The sequence below is a fragment of the Salmo trutta genome, chromosome 17 (genome assembly GCF_901001165.1).
Source record: "Salmo trutta chromosome 17, fSalTru1.1, whole genome shotgun sequence".
NCBI classification, from domain to species: Eukaryota; Metazoa; Chordata; class Actinopteri; order Salmoniformes; family Salmonidae; genus Salmo; species Salmo trutta.
Window position 1 is genome coordinate 42,461,527 of NC_042973.1, and position 15,191 is coordinate 42,476,717.

The 15,191-nt window shown below is 43.4% G+C and overlaps 1 protein-coding gene across 1 annotated transcript in view; it reads left to right on the forward strand.

Annotated features, from left to right (window-relative positions):
- tmtc2b (transmembrane O-mannosyltransferase targeting cadherins 2b) overlaps window positions 1-15,191 on the forward strand; it is a 173,358-nt gene that overhangs the window by 122,183 nt on the left and 35,984 nt on the right. Inside the window, exons 4-7 of the mRNA XM_029696839.1 lie at window positions 4,213-4,327; window positions 4,853-4,938; window positions 6,229-6,413; window positions 6,681-6,759. Of these exons, the coding sequence (XP_029552699.1) occupies window positions 4,213-4,327; window positions 4,853-4,938; window positions 6,229-6,413; window positions 6,681-6,759 (465 nt within the window). The remainder of the gene's footprint in view (window positions 1-4,212; window positions 4,328-4,852; window positions 4,939-6,228; window positions 6,414-6,680; window positions 6,760-15,191) is intronic.

The following is a 15,191-nucleotide window of genomic DNA, read 5'->3' on the forward strand; positions in this document are numbered from 1 at the left end:
TTTTAGACATGAATGCAACGCAATGCGCTTCACAGGAAAAAAAAAATTAAAAAAAATGAAATATTTACTTCACAACAAACATAAGAGGATAAAAAAGAAAAGAATAACAATAAAAACTGAATGTCTAAAAAAAGCACTCTAAGGAAAAGCAAAGGTGTTCTATAAGATCTCTTTTAAATAGTTTCGGCCCCCCCTCAGGTTTTCTGGCAGGCTATTCCAGAGTGCTGGGGGCATAATAACTAAAGGCTGCCTATCCATGCCTCTTGGTCCTAGACTTAAAAATGACTAAAAGGCCAGTGCCAGAGGACCTGAGGGACCTACTGGGTACATAACTCAAAAGCATGGCTGACATGCATTGGGGTGCACAATCATGGATTGATTTAAAACCAATAGAATCATCTTAAAATTGATTTTAAAACTCACAGGCAGCAAGTGCAGACTTGAAAACAGGTGTAATGTGTGCTCTCTGTCTGGTCTTGGTCAGTAACCATGCTGCAATATTCTGTATGTTTTGCAGTTGACAAATGGCTTCCTTGGGTAGACCAGACATGAGAGCATTACAGTGGTCAAGCCTGCTTGTAATATAAGCATGGATGAGTCTCTCTGTACCAGCCTGAGATAGAAACGGCCGTAACTTGGCAATGTTCCTCAGGTGGTAAAAAGCTATTTTGGTCCCATTCCTAATGTGTGGTTCGAAATTGAGTTCAGAATCTAAAATGACACCTAGGTTTTTTACCTGGTGTTTTATCTTTATTAAAATGTGCGGCCAGATTCTTTCTCTGTGCTTTGGTTCCAATAATAAGGACCTCGGTCTTGTCTTGATTTAGCTGGAGGAAGTTGTGAGCCATCCAAGTATTTAAATCACTAATACAGTCTAATAATTTATCTCTGGAGCTAAAATCCTCTGGTGACACAGAAATGTAAAGTTGTGTATCGTCTGCATAGCAGTGAAAACCAATGCTGTGCTTTCTGATAACGCTGCCAAGGGGTAACACATATAAACTGAACAGTACTGGACCCAAAACACCACATGCGATATCTATTTTTAGAACCGGACCAGAGAGGCCAATCCACCTCTTTATTTCACCTTTATTTAACCAGGTAGGCCAGTTGAGAACAAGTTCTCGTTTACAACTGCGACCTGGCCAAGATAAAGCAAAGCAGTGCGACAAAAACAACAACACAGAGTTACACATGGAATAAACAAACATACGGTCAATAACACAATAGAAAAATCTATATACAGTGTGTGCAAATGTAGTAAGATTAGGGAAGTAAGGCAATAAATAGGCCACAGTGACGAAATAATTACAATTTAGCATTAACACTGGAGTGATAGATGTGCAGATGATGATGTGCAAGTAGAGATACTGGGGTGCAAAAGAGCAAAACAAAATAACAATATGGGGATGAGGTAGTTGGGTGGGCTATTTACAGATGGGCTATGTGCAGTGATCTGTAAGCTGCTCTGACAGCTGATGCTTATAGTTATTGAGGGAGATATAAGTCTCCAGCTTCAGTGACTTTTGCAATTCGTTCCAGTCATTGGCAGCAGAGAACTGGAAGGAAAAGCGGCCAAAGCAGGTGTTGGCTTTGGGGATGAACAGTAAAATATACCTGCTGGAGCGCGTGCTACGGGTGGGTGTTGTTATGGTGACCAGTGAGCTGAGATAAGGCTGGGCTTTACCTAGCAAAGACTTATAGATGACCTGGAGCCAGTGGGTTTGGCGACAGATATGAAGCGAGGGCCAGCCAACGAGAGCATACAGGTCGCAGTGGTGGGTAGTGTATGGGGCTTTAGTGACAAAACGGATGGTACTGTGATAGACTACATCCAATTTGATGAGTAGAGTGTTGGAGGCTATTTTGTAAATGACATCGCTGAAGTCAAGGATCGGTAGGATAGTCAGTTTTACGAGGGTATGTTTGGCAGCATGAGTGAAGGAGGCTTTGTTGCGAAATAGGAAGCCGATTCTGGATTTCATTTTGAATTGGAGATGCTTATTGTGAGTCTGGAAGGAAAGTTTACAGTCTAACCAGACACCTAGGTATTTGTAGTTGTCCACATATTCTAAGTCAGAACCGTCCAGAGTAGTGATGCTAGTCGGGCAGGTGGGTGCGGGCACAGATCGGTTGAAGAGCATGCATTTAGTTTTACTTGCATTTAAGAGCAGTTGGAGGCCACGGAAGGAGTGTTGTATGGCATTGAAGCTCGTTTGGAGGTTTGTTAACACAGTGTCCAAAAGAAGGGCCAGATGTATACAGAATGGTGTCATCTGCGTAGAGGTGGATCAGAGAATCACCAGCAACAAGAGCGACATCATTGATATATACAGAGAAAAGAGTCGGCCCGAGAATTGAATCATGTGGCACCCCCATAGAGACTGCCAGAGGTCCGGACAACAGGCCCTCCGATTTGACACACTGAACTCTATCTGAGAAGTAGTTGGTGAACCAGGTGAGGCAGTCATTTGAGAAACCAAGGGTATTGAGTGTGCCGGTAAGAATGCGGTGATTGACAGAGTTGAAAGCCTTGGCCAGGTCGATGAAGACGACTGCACAGTATTGTCTTTTATCGATGGCGGTTATGATATCGTTTAGGACCTTGAACGTGGCTGAGGTGCACCCATGACCAGCTCGGAAACCAGATTGCATAGTGGAGAAAGTATGGTGTGATTCGAAATGGTCGGTGATCTGTTTGTTAACTTTGCTTTCGAAGACCTTAGAAAGGCAGGGCAGGATGGCTATAGGTCTGTAACAGTTTGGGTCTAGAGTGTCTCCCCCTTTGAAGAGGGGGATGACCACGGCAGCTTTCCAATCTTTAGGGATCTCAGATGATATGAGAGGTTGAACAGGCTAGTAATAGGGGTTGCAACAATTGCGGCGGATCATTTTAGAAAGAGAGGGTCCAGATTGTCTAGCCCAGCTGATTTGTAGGGGTCCAGATTTTGCAGCTCTTTCAGAATATCAGCTATCTGGATTTGGGTGTAGGTGAAGCGAGGGGGGCTTGGGCAGGTTGCTGCGGGGGGTGCGGGGGGCTCTACAGTGAAATAAAACAATAATAACTAACCCGAAACAGCAGTAGACAAGACAAATTGACATTAGAGATAGTCATAAAGCAATCACGGGTGTTGGTCGGGAGAGCTAAGACAACAACGGGTAAATGGCGATGAATGGGCAGAGAGGGTCAGTTAGGTACACACAGGACCTGAGTTTGAGGCTGGGGCCGACAGATAAACAAAATTAGGTACAGTGTTAATGAACAGACCAGCAGGCATCAGCTGTGTAGCCTAGTGATCATAGGGTCTATGCAATAGGTGAGTCAGGGAGCCGTTCGGTAGTCGCTACTACGCTAGGCGAGCGGGAGACACGGCGTTCAGAAAGCTAGCGGGCCGGGGCTAGCAGATGGGTCTTCGGCGACACCGCAACAGAAAAGCCTGTTGAAACATCGGACGATTACGTCGGCAGACTAGTCGTGATGGATTGGCGGGGCTCCGTATCGACAATATGGGTCCAGGCCAATTGGCAAAAATTAGCTGGTATACTCTGTCGGCTGGCCGGGAGATGGGCCTAACTCGAGGCTAGCTCAAGGCTAACTGGTGCTTGCTTTTGGACAGAGGCGTTAGCCAACAGGAGCCACTCGGTTGCAGCTAGCTAGCTGCGATGATCCGGTGTAATGGTCCAGAGCTTGTGGCAGGAATCCGGTGATGTGGTGGAGAAAAGCAGTCGTGCAGACTGGCAGGTAATTGTCCGAGCTAAAGCTGGCTAGTGTCCGAGCTTAAGGTGAAGACCGCTAGCAGTGGCAAACAATGACTAGTAGCTAGTAGCTAGTTTGCTGGCTAGCTTCTGATGGAGGTTCCAGTTATAAGGTATAAACAAATAGCAGATCCGTACCACATTGTGTGAGGCTGGTTGCAGGAAAGTATGTTTAGTTCGTAGATGGAAAGTGAGATTAAAATATATATATATAATGGAGGTTGGCCGAAAATTGCTGAGAGCTGAATAATCTAGATTACTTTTATTCAGAAGAGGTTTCACCATAGCAGTTTTTTAATGCAGTGAGGAAAGTGCCTGTGAACAGGGAGTGATTAACAATAGCTCGCACTTCTTCAGATACGCAAATAAAAACCTAAGGCCGAGATAGAGGGTGTTCGAAAGAGGCTGGCAGCCATGTTGATTGACCCTGTTAACCTTATTTTCTCCCTCTATCAGCATGGGGCAATCTGGGAAACGTCCTAAAGAACCAGGGCAAGATGGCGGAGGCAGAGCAGGCGTACAGGAACGCCCTCTACTACCGCAGGAACATGGCAGACATGCTGTATAACCTGTGAGTGTCCCTTTCAAATCAAATGTATTTATAAAGCCCTTTTTACATCAGCATAGACTCTGTGTGCATACATGAGCATCACTGTCTCCCCTTACACACACACACACACGTCTGTCTATTGATCAGTGGTCTTCACAGAGAGGAAATTGTGTTTTGTGTTCCTGCTGTCTCTGTGACAGTAGGTTATTAATCATGCTGTGTCCGCATGAGGGTAGGACAACAGCCAGCACACAGCCAATACTCAACACTAGCCCCAAGGGCTTTAGGTGTTACTCAGCAGAACCTTAGATTATTTTCCACTTTTAGATTGTTTCGAACAGATGTAGAGATTAGGTACAGTAGCATTTTATTTTACGGCACTGTTTCCAATTATATTCATCTAGTAATTACTAGGAAGCTGTATTACCTTGTTGTCTTATGTTATTCAGTCTTATCAGACACATTGGATGTTAATTAGTCACTTCTGTTGAGATTTGTAGTCGTGAGAGTCCCTAACTTTCTCTGTTACTTCTTTCTCTGTTATAGCGGTTTGCTGCTACAAGAAAACAACAAGTTCTCTGAGGCTCTCCACTACTATAAACTGGCCATTGGGAGCAGGCCGACTCTAGCTTGTAAGTACAGCTCCTCTTTTTGTTAACAATTTCCAGCTCTTGGTATTGCACAGTGCCAATGTCCAGGCAACTGCCAATGGGACTGAGGGTGAGGGAGGGCACAGGCAGGCCTGCTACATTGCTAGATGAATGATTGAATACAACCTGTAGATTAGCTTTCAAGGACCACATGCCGACAGATTAAACTATTGCATAATTTAATATGAATCGAGGTCAAAGTCTCTCTCCTCTCTCTCTCTCTCGCTCAATGATGATTGTTTTCCTCTCTTACCTTGAGGAAAGTTGCATGCATGTTTTCTGTTAGTTCATTATCCCCCTCTTTCTCTCTCCTTCTCCCTTAATGGTGCTAGTTTTCCTTGAGTCTTACCTTAACTCTTTCATGCACGCTTCCTGCTAGCTCGTTATCAGCATCGTTCAGCTGTCACACTGCCTGGTTAGCAGAAGTCACTCTCACGTGCTCAATTATTCCCCATTGTTTTTCCTATCAACCGATGACAGATAAACAGTGGAGTCCTTGATTTCCCTTCCTTTGTCTCCCAAAGTGTAATTAATAATGATGAATATAATCAAGATGATGATCATAGTCCTCATTCATTCCGCAATTACCCCATCTTTCACTGGCGATAGCTAAATGAATGAGTTACCTAAAGCGGTGGTCGTGGTGATGGAAGTGAAGGAATGAGAGCAAGTCAGATAATAGATGTCATTTGTACAAGGTTGTACCATTCTTCACTGCATTTAACTGACAGATGGTCCAACTTGGAATCTGGTCAAGTAACGATTCCAAAGTGCCATCTCCATGACGATAGAAAAGCTCTAATGATAGACAGTTCTATTCACACTGTTCTCATATCCCTTTCAGGCACACACCCTTAATGGAAACAGTCTTCAGCAACACTCTAGCCAAGGGAATATATGCAATTTATTCCTAGAATGGGATTGTTGAGTAGAATTTGGAACTTGGCCAGTTCACTTTGGATGGACAAAGGACAGAGAGAACTGAGGAGAGGGGCTAGGTAGGACACTAGTGTAGTCTACATTTCATCATGGCATGCTGGGGCACACATACAGTATTAGTAGAGCCAGTTCCACGCCACAGACTCCCATTCACATTCCACGAGTCTTGAACATTTATTGGCACCCCATGGATGTGGCAGCCAATTGATCCACAGTGGGTGGCCAATTTATTTCCGAAAGACGCTTGATAATGACTAGTTTCAGCCCCATAGAGCCTAATTACTCTCTGCCTGCATGTTGATCGTGTATTTGATCTCTCGTTCCCCCCTGCAGCAGCCTACTTGAACACAGGGATCGTCCTGATGAACCAGGGGAGACTGGATGAAGCCAAGAGGACCTTCCTGACCTGCGCCGATATCCCCGACGAGAACCTGAAAGACCCCCACGCCCACAAGAGCTCCGTTACCAGCTGCCTATACAACCTGGGCAAGCTGCTCCATGAGCAGGGGCATCAGGAGGTAGGATAGAGGGCGCACACACATATGCACACACACACGCACTCACAGGGACACACACACACACACCAAACATACACACAGAAACACATACCAGTGGAGGCTGCTGAGAGGAGGAGCTCATAATAATGGCTGGAATGGAGTCAATGGAATGGTATCAAACACATAGTTTCCATGTGGTTGATACCATTCCATTGACTGCAGTAGAGAAATGACTTGGTTGGGCCCTCGTGCCTAATGGATGGTTCCTTTTGTTTTATTAATTCATAGGAGGCCCTCTCGGTGTATAAAGAAGCAATAAAGAAAATGCCAAGACAATTTGCACCTCAGAGCCTCTATAACATGATGGGTAAGTGGCAATTCTCTTTCTCTCAAACCAAACACACAAGCTGTTCTTTTTTTGTGAGAAAAATAATATTAAAATGGAATAGAAGATTGGTAGATTGGAATGCAAGTTAATGTCTGTTTCATTTAGAAGTGTGGTGGTACATTTGCAACCATTGTGTCAGCTATTGGCTGTTAGCTTGGCTCCATTTACAGTACTTCTACCTGAGTTTGTTGAACTTTATTCCACCTGAACGGTCCCAGGATTGAATTGTATTGCTTGTGGCCAGGGTCTTGAGCTCGTCAGCTGAGCTAGGCTTACAGTAAGCATGACAGATTAGCATGGTTTCGGAGGGTAGACTCTGCCTAGGGTTGTTCGTTTTAAAAGGTGCTCTGTTTTCATAACGTCTTATAAATCTTCATCTGTTTTTTTTCTAAGATACGTAAACCGGCATCAAAGTCGGGGTGTGTGGCAGCAGCTCAACGCACCCATTGAGGCCCCAATGTTGAGGTTTCCACTGTGCGTTAACACAGTTAATTTGCTTTCCACTGCAATAATAACCGCGCTCCTCAAGTTACAGTCATGTGAAAGCAGCTGCAGACTGAGTTGTGACTTTTGATTGCAAAAAACAATAATATTTCATTTCATGTGACCCCCGATTCCACTCACACCCTTGTCACTCAATGGTCTCAATCTGCCTTTGCTCCCTCTGTGGCTCCCCCATGTTGTTCCTTTCTATCGTTCTCTCTCTTACTCTCTATTTCTCTCCCTCTCTCTCTCTCTCCCTCTCTCTTTTTCTTCTTCTTGGTCTCTCTCTTTCACTCCCCCCCTCTCTCACTCTCACTCTCTTGCTGAATTCCAACAAGCCCCCCTAATACAGTACATTCACCAGTGGAGTCAAATTCAGCTTGACAGCGGTGCTGAGATTATGTCCAATTGTTGACCAAATCATCTATAACAGTTTGAAAGCTGTAAGAGCTGTGGGAGGTTGAGTGGTACGGCATTTTCCCATAGTTCTGGCAACTTTTGGCAGTTTACATGGCTGTCTGGGTCAAAGTTGGGTCTTAATCTGCCGCACACCCCTCCTCTCAACTGTGCAATGGAATGTTCCACTATATGTGGTTTTCAAGTCCTTGAGATTCGTTTCACTTCAAATTCTATGTCCGTGTCTGTGCTCCCTCACAGAGCTCCATCTGAATCTGATGGTTAGAAAGGCACAAAGTCGGTTGCTGTTAACCGCTTTACACCATGTCTGAAAAATATGTATATAGATTAAGCTATTCATATTGCCGTATCATAATCATAACAGTCAATATACTAGCTGCTGACAAGGACATTTATTAAGTCTGGGGATTCTGTAACCCAAATAGGACATACAATATCTCACATCTGATCTGAAAGTAAAAAAAAGTTTGTGCTGATGGAGAACAGTTTTAAATATATCTCTTCTAACATTAAGCGGACTTTCTTTGGATACTTTATATACTGGCTTACAAAATACTTCCCAAACTCTGATCCTTATCATGAGCAAAAATGAAAATTGAGTCTTATATTTGACACCATTTACATGCTTGAGTACCCTGTATTTAAGGCTATATTAAGGGTACATTACAGGCCATTGCTAATGAAGAACACGGAGATGTCTGTTGATCGTCTCAGAGGTCAGCAGGTTAGCATTCCTCACCAGCCACCTGCATGGGCGGATTGGCTGAATGGCAATTCTGGCAAATGCCAGAAGGGCCGGACCATCTTTTATTGGGGTGGGCTGGTCGAAATTGACCCCAAAATGCGCTATATATACAAAAGTATGTGGACACACCTTCAAATTAGTAGATTTGGCTATTTCAGCCACACCCGTTGCTGACAGGTGTATAAAATCGAGCACACAGCCATGTAATCTCCATCGACAAACATTGGCAGTAGAATGGCCCGTACTGAAGAGCTCAGTGACTTTCAACATGGCACTGTCATAGGATGCCACCTTTCCAACAAGTCAGTTCGTCAAATGTCTGCCCTGCTAGAGCTGCCCCGGTCAACTGTAAGTGATGTTATTGTGAAGTGGAAACATCTAGGAGCAACAATGGATCAGCCGCACAAAACGAACTGACGAGTCCTGAATCACGTAGCACGTAAAAATCGTCTATCCTCGGTTGCAACACTCACTATCGAGTTCCAAACTGTCTCTGGAAGAAACCTCAGCACAAGAACTGTTCGTCGGGAGCTTCATGAAATGGGTTTCCATGGCCGAGCATTTGCACACAAGCCTAACATTCCCATGCGCAATGCCAAGTGTCGGCTGGAGTGGTGTAAAGCTCGCTGTAATTGGACTCTGGAGCAGTGGAAACACTCCAGAAGAGTGGAGGCTGTTATAGCAGGTAAAGTGGGGACCAACTCCATATTAATGCCCATGATTTTGGAAGGAGCTGTTCGAGCAGGTGTCCACATACTTTTGGTCATGTAGTGCAGTGTTTCCCAACCAGGGGTACCAAGACCCCCTGGGGTACTTGGCCTATCCACAGAGGGTAAATGTTTATGTGCTTCTGAATCTCAGTCTCTTCAGCCCAGCGAGTGGGTTTATGAGCTTGTAGTAACGAGTGACTCCGCTTTCGGATTGCATTACATAGCCACCGCCTTTGGAGGCTGGAAAGTCCCACCTATTTCGTTCGCTGAAAGGCCCGTCACTTGTTAGCAGTATTATACAGCCAAAACATTAAGGAACTGGCAGTCTCTCTTTCTCCTTCTCACTCCCTATTTTCTTCTATTGAATTATATGTAGCCTATTATTTAAACACTTAGCTAAGTGGGCAGGGGGTAACACATTACATTCTCTAATTGTAATTTTAAACTGGGTGGTTCGATCCCTGAATGCTGATTGACTTACAGCCGTGGTATATCCGACCGTATACCACAGGTATGACAAAACATGTATTTTTACTGTTCTAATTATGTTGGTAACCAGTTTATAATAGCAATAAGGCACCTCAGGGGTTTGTATACCATGGCTAAGGGCTGTATCCAGGCACTCCGCGTTGCGTCGTGCTTAAGAATAGCCCTTAGCCGTGGTATATTGGCCATATACCACACCCCCTTGTGCCTTATTGCTTAAATATGTAGTTACGCTGTTATATGGTAGTAAATAAGACAATGGTCATCTATAAGGCATGTATTTTAAGGGTCCATAATAAACCATTTATAAGGCATTCATAAATTGTGTTTAGCATTTATTTATAATTTCTCCCACATTAATAAACAATTTACTAATCATTAGAAAATTATTTTTGCATTCCCCAATCTAAAGTGAGTGCTATTTATACTTTATAAATACTTTATAAATGTTTTGAGTGACCAGTTTAATATCTCACAAAAAGATGGCCATGCCATTGGTAGACATTCCTGCAGTACCTGGTAAAAGAACAAGCACACCAAACAGGATGTTCACGGAAATATATATGTACCCTATGCATGTGTGAATAACTAGCTAACTTACTTTGACAAATGTGGGAGTAATAGTTCATAAATGGTGTGCAAACAGTTTGTAAATACCTTATAAAGTGTTAATTATGGACCCTTGAAATAAAATGTTACCCTAGGATGTTGCTGGGCCCAGCACAGGCAGTGTGGTCCCAGGTCTTCTGGTCCCAGTGATGCTAGACACATGTACTGCCAGGTTATTTATATTTTGGCTCTATATTATATACAGTGCCTTCAGAAAGTATTGAAACCCGCTAACTTTTTCCACATTTTGTTGTGTTACAGCGTGAATTTAAAATGGATTACATTGAGATTTAAACCACATAATGTCAAAGTGAAATTATGTTTTTCAAAATGTTTACAGATTAATTGCAAGCCTAAATAAGTTCAGGAGTAAAAATGATCTAAAAAGTCACATATTAAGTTGCATGGACTCACTCTTTGTGCAATAATAGTGTTTAACATAATTTTTGAATGACTACCTCATCTCTGTACCCCGCACATACAATTATCTGTAAGGTCCATCATTCGAGCAGTGAATTTCACATTTCAAAACACAGATTCAACCACAAAGACCAGAGCGGTTATCCAATGACTCGCATAGAAGGGCACATATTGGTAGATGGGTAAAAAAAAAATCAACAGACAATGACTATCCTTTTGAGCAGGGTGAAGTTATTCATTACACTGGATGGTGTATCAATAAACCCAGTCACTACAAATATACAGGCATCCTTCCTAAATCACTTTCCGGAGAGGAACAAAACCGCTCAGGGATTTCCCCATGAGGCCAATGCTGACTTTAAAATAGTTACAGAGTTTAATGGCGGTGATAGGAGGATGGATCAACAGCATTGTAGTTAGGCAAGTCAGTTAACTAGGCAAGTCAGTTAAGAACAAATTCTAATTTACAATGACGTCCTACCCCAGCCAAACCCTAACCCGCATGACACTGGGCCAATTGTGCGCCGCCCTCCACAATACTAACCTAACATACAAGCCAGCCACACTAATGTGTTGGAGGAAACACGGTACAACTGGCGACCGTATCAGCATGCACGCGCCCGGCCCACCACAGGAGGCACTAGAGCGCGATGGGACAAGGACATCCCGGCTGGCCAAACCTTCCCCTAACCCAGACGACGCTGGGCTAATTGTACGCTGCCTCATGGGTCTCCCGGTCACGGCCGGGATCAGTGCTGTGCCTTAGACCGCTGCGCCATTCGGGAGGCCCCAGCAATTCACTTTTGGTCCTGAATACAAAGTGTTCCTACTTACATGTACAAATTACCTTGACTAACCTGTACCCCCACACATTGACTTGGTACCGGTACCCCCTGTATATAGCCTCATTATTGTTATTTTATGTGTTACTTTTTTATTTATTTAGTAAACATTTTCTTAACCAACAATGCAGTTCAAGAAATAGAGTTAAGGGCTTGTAAGTAAGCATTTCACGGTAAGGTCTACACCTGTTGTATTCGGCGCATGCGACAAATAAAATTTGATTTGATTCGATTTTTATGTTTGGGGCAAATCCAGTACAACACATCACTGAGTTGCACTCTCCACATTTTCAGACATAGTGGTGTCTGCATCATGTTATGGGTATGGTTGTAATCGTTAAGGATTGGGGAGTTTTTCAGGATAAAAAGAAAGAGAATAGAGCTAAGCACAGGCAAATTCCCAAAGGAAAACCTGGTTCAGTCTGCTTTAACCCGACAACGGGAGAGGAATTCACCTTTCAGCATGACAATACACTGGAGTTGCTTAGCATGAAGACAGTGGCCGAGTTACAGTTTTGAGTTAAATCTGCTTGAAAATCAATGGTAAGACCTGAAAATGGTTGTCTAGCAATGATCAACAATCAATGTGACAGACATAAAAGAATTATGAAAAGAATAATTGGCAAATGTTGCACATTCCAGGTGTGAGAAGCTCTTAGAGACTTACCCAGAAAGACTGACCGCTGTAATTGCTATTAAAGGTGATTCTAACGTATTGACTCAGGGGGTTGAATACTTATTTAATCAAGATATTTTAGTGTTTTATGATTCGCCATTTTTTATTACAAATGTTTAAAAAAAAATCAATGTTTGCAGAGTATTTTGAGTAGATCGTTGACAAAAAATGACAATTAAATCAATTTTAATCCCACTTTGTAACACAACAAAATGTGGAAAAAGTCAAGGGGTGTGAATACTTTCTGAAGGTACTGTATGTAATAGTAATTAACCGTTAGGATAGGGGGGACATGTATGGCAGCCAGGCACTTGTATTTGTAATGTAAGTACACTGAAGAAAAATATAAATGCAACATGTAAAAAACATTAATGAGCTGAAATGAAAGATCCTAGAAATGTTGCATATGCACAAAATACTTATTTCTCTAAAACATTTTGCACAAATTTGTTTACATCCCTGTTAGGGAGCATTTCTCCTTTGCCAATATAATCCATCCACCTGACAGGTGTAGCATATCAAGAAGCTGATTAAACAGCATGATCATTACACAGGTGCACCTTGTACTGGAGACAGTTAAATGCCACCCTAAAATGTTAAGTTTTGTCACACAACACAATGCCACAGATGTCTCAAGTTTTGAGGGAGCGTGCAATTGGCACAATGACTGCAGGAAAGTCCATCAGAGCTGGTGCCGAAGAATTTAATATTCATTTTGGCCTTTTTGGCACTGCAGTTCGACGTCGTAACCGACTTCAGTGGACAAAGGCTCACTTTCGATGGCCACTCTGGAGAAGTGTGCTCTTCACAGATGAATCCCGGTTTCAGATGGCAGACCGTGTGTATGGCGTTGTGTGGGCGAGCAGTTTGCTGATGTCAACATTGTGAACAGAGTGCCCCATGGGGTTATGGTATGGGCAGGCATAAGCTATGAACAACGAACACAATTGCATTTTATCGATGGCAATTTGAACACACATAGATACCATGACGAGATGCTGAGGCCCATTGTCGTGCCATTCATCCGCTGCAATCACCTCATGTTTCAGCATGATAATGCACGGCCCCATGTCGCCAGGATCTGTACAAAATTCCTGGAAGCTGAGCATGTTTGGGATGCTCTTGATCTACATGTACGACAGCATATTCCAGTTCCCACCAATATCCAGCAACTTCGTACAGCCATTGAAGAGGAGTGGGACAACATTCCACAGGCCACAATCAACAGCCTGATCAACTCTATACATTTTTTTTACATTTTAGTCATTTAGCAGATGCTCTTATCCAGAGCGACTTACAGTAGTGAATGCATACATTTCATTTCATTTCATGCATTTTTTTGTTTTTGTACTGGCCCCCCGTGGGAATAAAACCCACAACCCTGGCGTTGCACACACCATGCTGGCGTTGCAAACACCATGCTCTACCAACTGAGCCACAGTTGGTAGAGCATGCGAAGGAGATGTGTTGCGCTGCATGAGGCAAATGGTGGTCACACCAGATACTGACTGGTTTTCTGATCCACGCCCCTACCTTCTTTTTTAAGGTATCTGTGACCAGCAGATGCATATCTGTATTCCCAGTCATGTGAAATCCGTAGATTAGGGCATATTGCATTTATTTCAATTGACTGATTTCCTTATATGAAGTGTAACTCAGTGAAACCTTTGAAATTGTTGCATATTGCGTTTATATTTTTGTTCAGTGTAGTTAGGCTTTCATAAGGTATTATGAGCCATTGGTCATCTATTAGGCAGTAATTGTTCTTCTTTATCTAATAAATGTGTTTATTCATTCACAACTAGGATGTTGCTGTGCCCAGCACAGTACTGTGGGAAAGGATGTTAGGCTTAGCAGAGACAGCTCAGAGGTGAGTGCAGTGGAAGTAGGAAGAAAAGAGAGACACAGATGTTCCTTAATAGGTTGACTCTATATGTAATAGCAATTAACACTTAGAAGTGACAGACAGACAATAGAGGAGAACAAGGAGAAGGACAGAGTGACAGGCAGAGTGGCAGGCAGGCAGGCAGGCAGGCAGGCAGGCAGGCAGGCAGGCAGGCAGGCAGGCAGACAGACAGACAGACAGACAGACAGACAGACAGACAGACAGACAGACAGACAGACAGACAGACAGACAGACAGACAGACAGACAGACAGACAGACAGACAGACAGACAGACAGACAGACAGACAGACAGACAGACAGACAGAGAAGATGCAGAGACAGACTGCACAACAGAGAGGCAACAGGGCAAAGTTATAGTGGTGAGTTGTATCTCCAGTGGTGCTTTTACATGTTGTTCTGGTTTTAAACATGAGCTGGTTAAAAAAGGAGGACTTTGTTTCACCATTCACTGGTACAGTAAAAGTTGAGAATTGCTGTACTATAGTGTACTGCAGCCATACTCAACTGGTGGACCACGCTCCGGATCTGGACCCAGAACGGGGTCAATACTGACCACGGGTCCCTTCTTAAAAAACTCAGTCAGGCCTTTAACTTACTGCTGTTGAGAAATGTAATAGTACAATGCACAAAGTTCAATATCGAAATGGGCAGTTTTCCTCCTATGTCATTCACTGACAGACCGTAGAGAGCTATTTTTAACCTGTCAGAAATGTCAAGTTGGTCAACTACTGGCCATGTTACCTAGCTGGGTAAATTAGCTAACCAGCTATCTAAATATTGTAGGTATCATGGCCAGATTACATGCCCAGGGGCCTCGACCTCCAGGGGTACCCCATTTGATTTTGTTTAGTCACTCAGGTGTCCTAACACACATAACACGCATGCGGTGATGTGGGCTGGTGTGGCTAAAATGCCAGGGCTGAATTTTTGTCCCAGTCCACCCCTGGCCACCTGTTGTTTCTCTCCAGTTTCTTATCAATGGAAATTATTAGCCATAATCCCCAGAGTATTATCTAGCTTCAGTCCGCTAGTTTAGATTACACATCCCGTAATTGGCACTCCTCGCCGAGACATGGGTGTGGATTGAAAAACGAACCATGTTACAAGTTCATGTGAA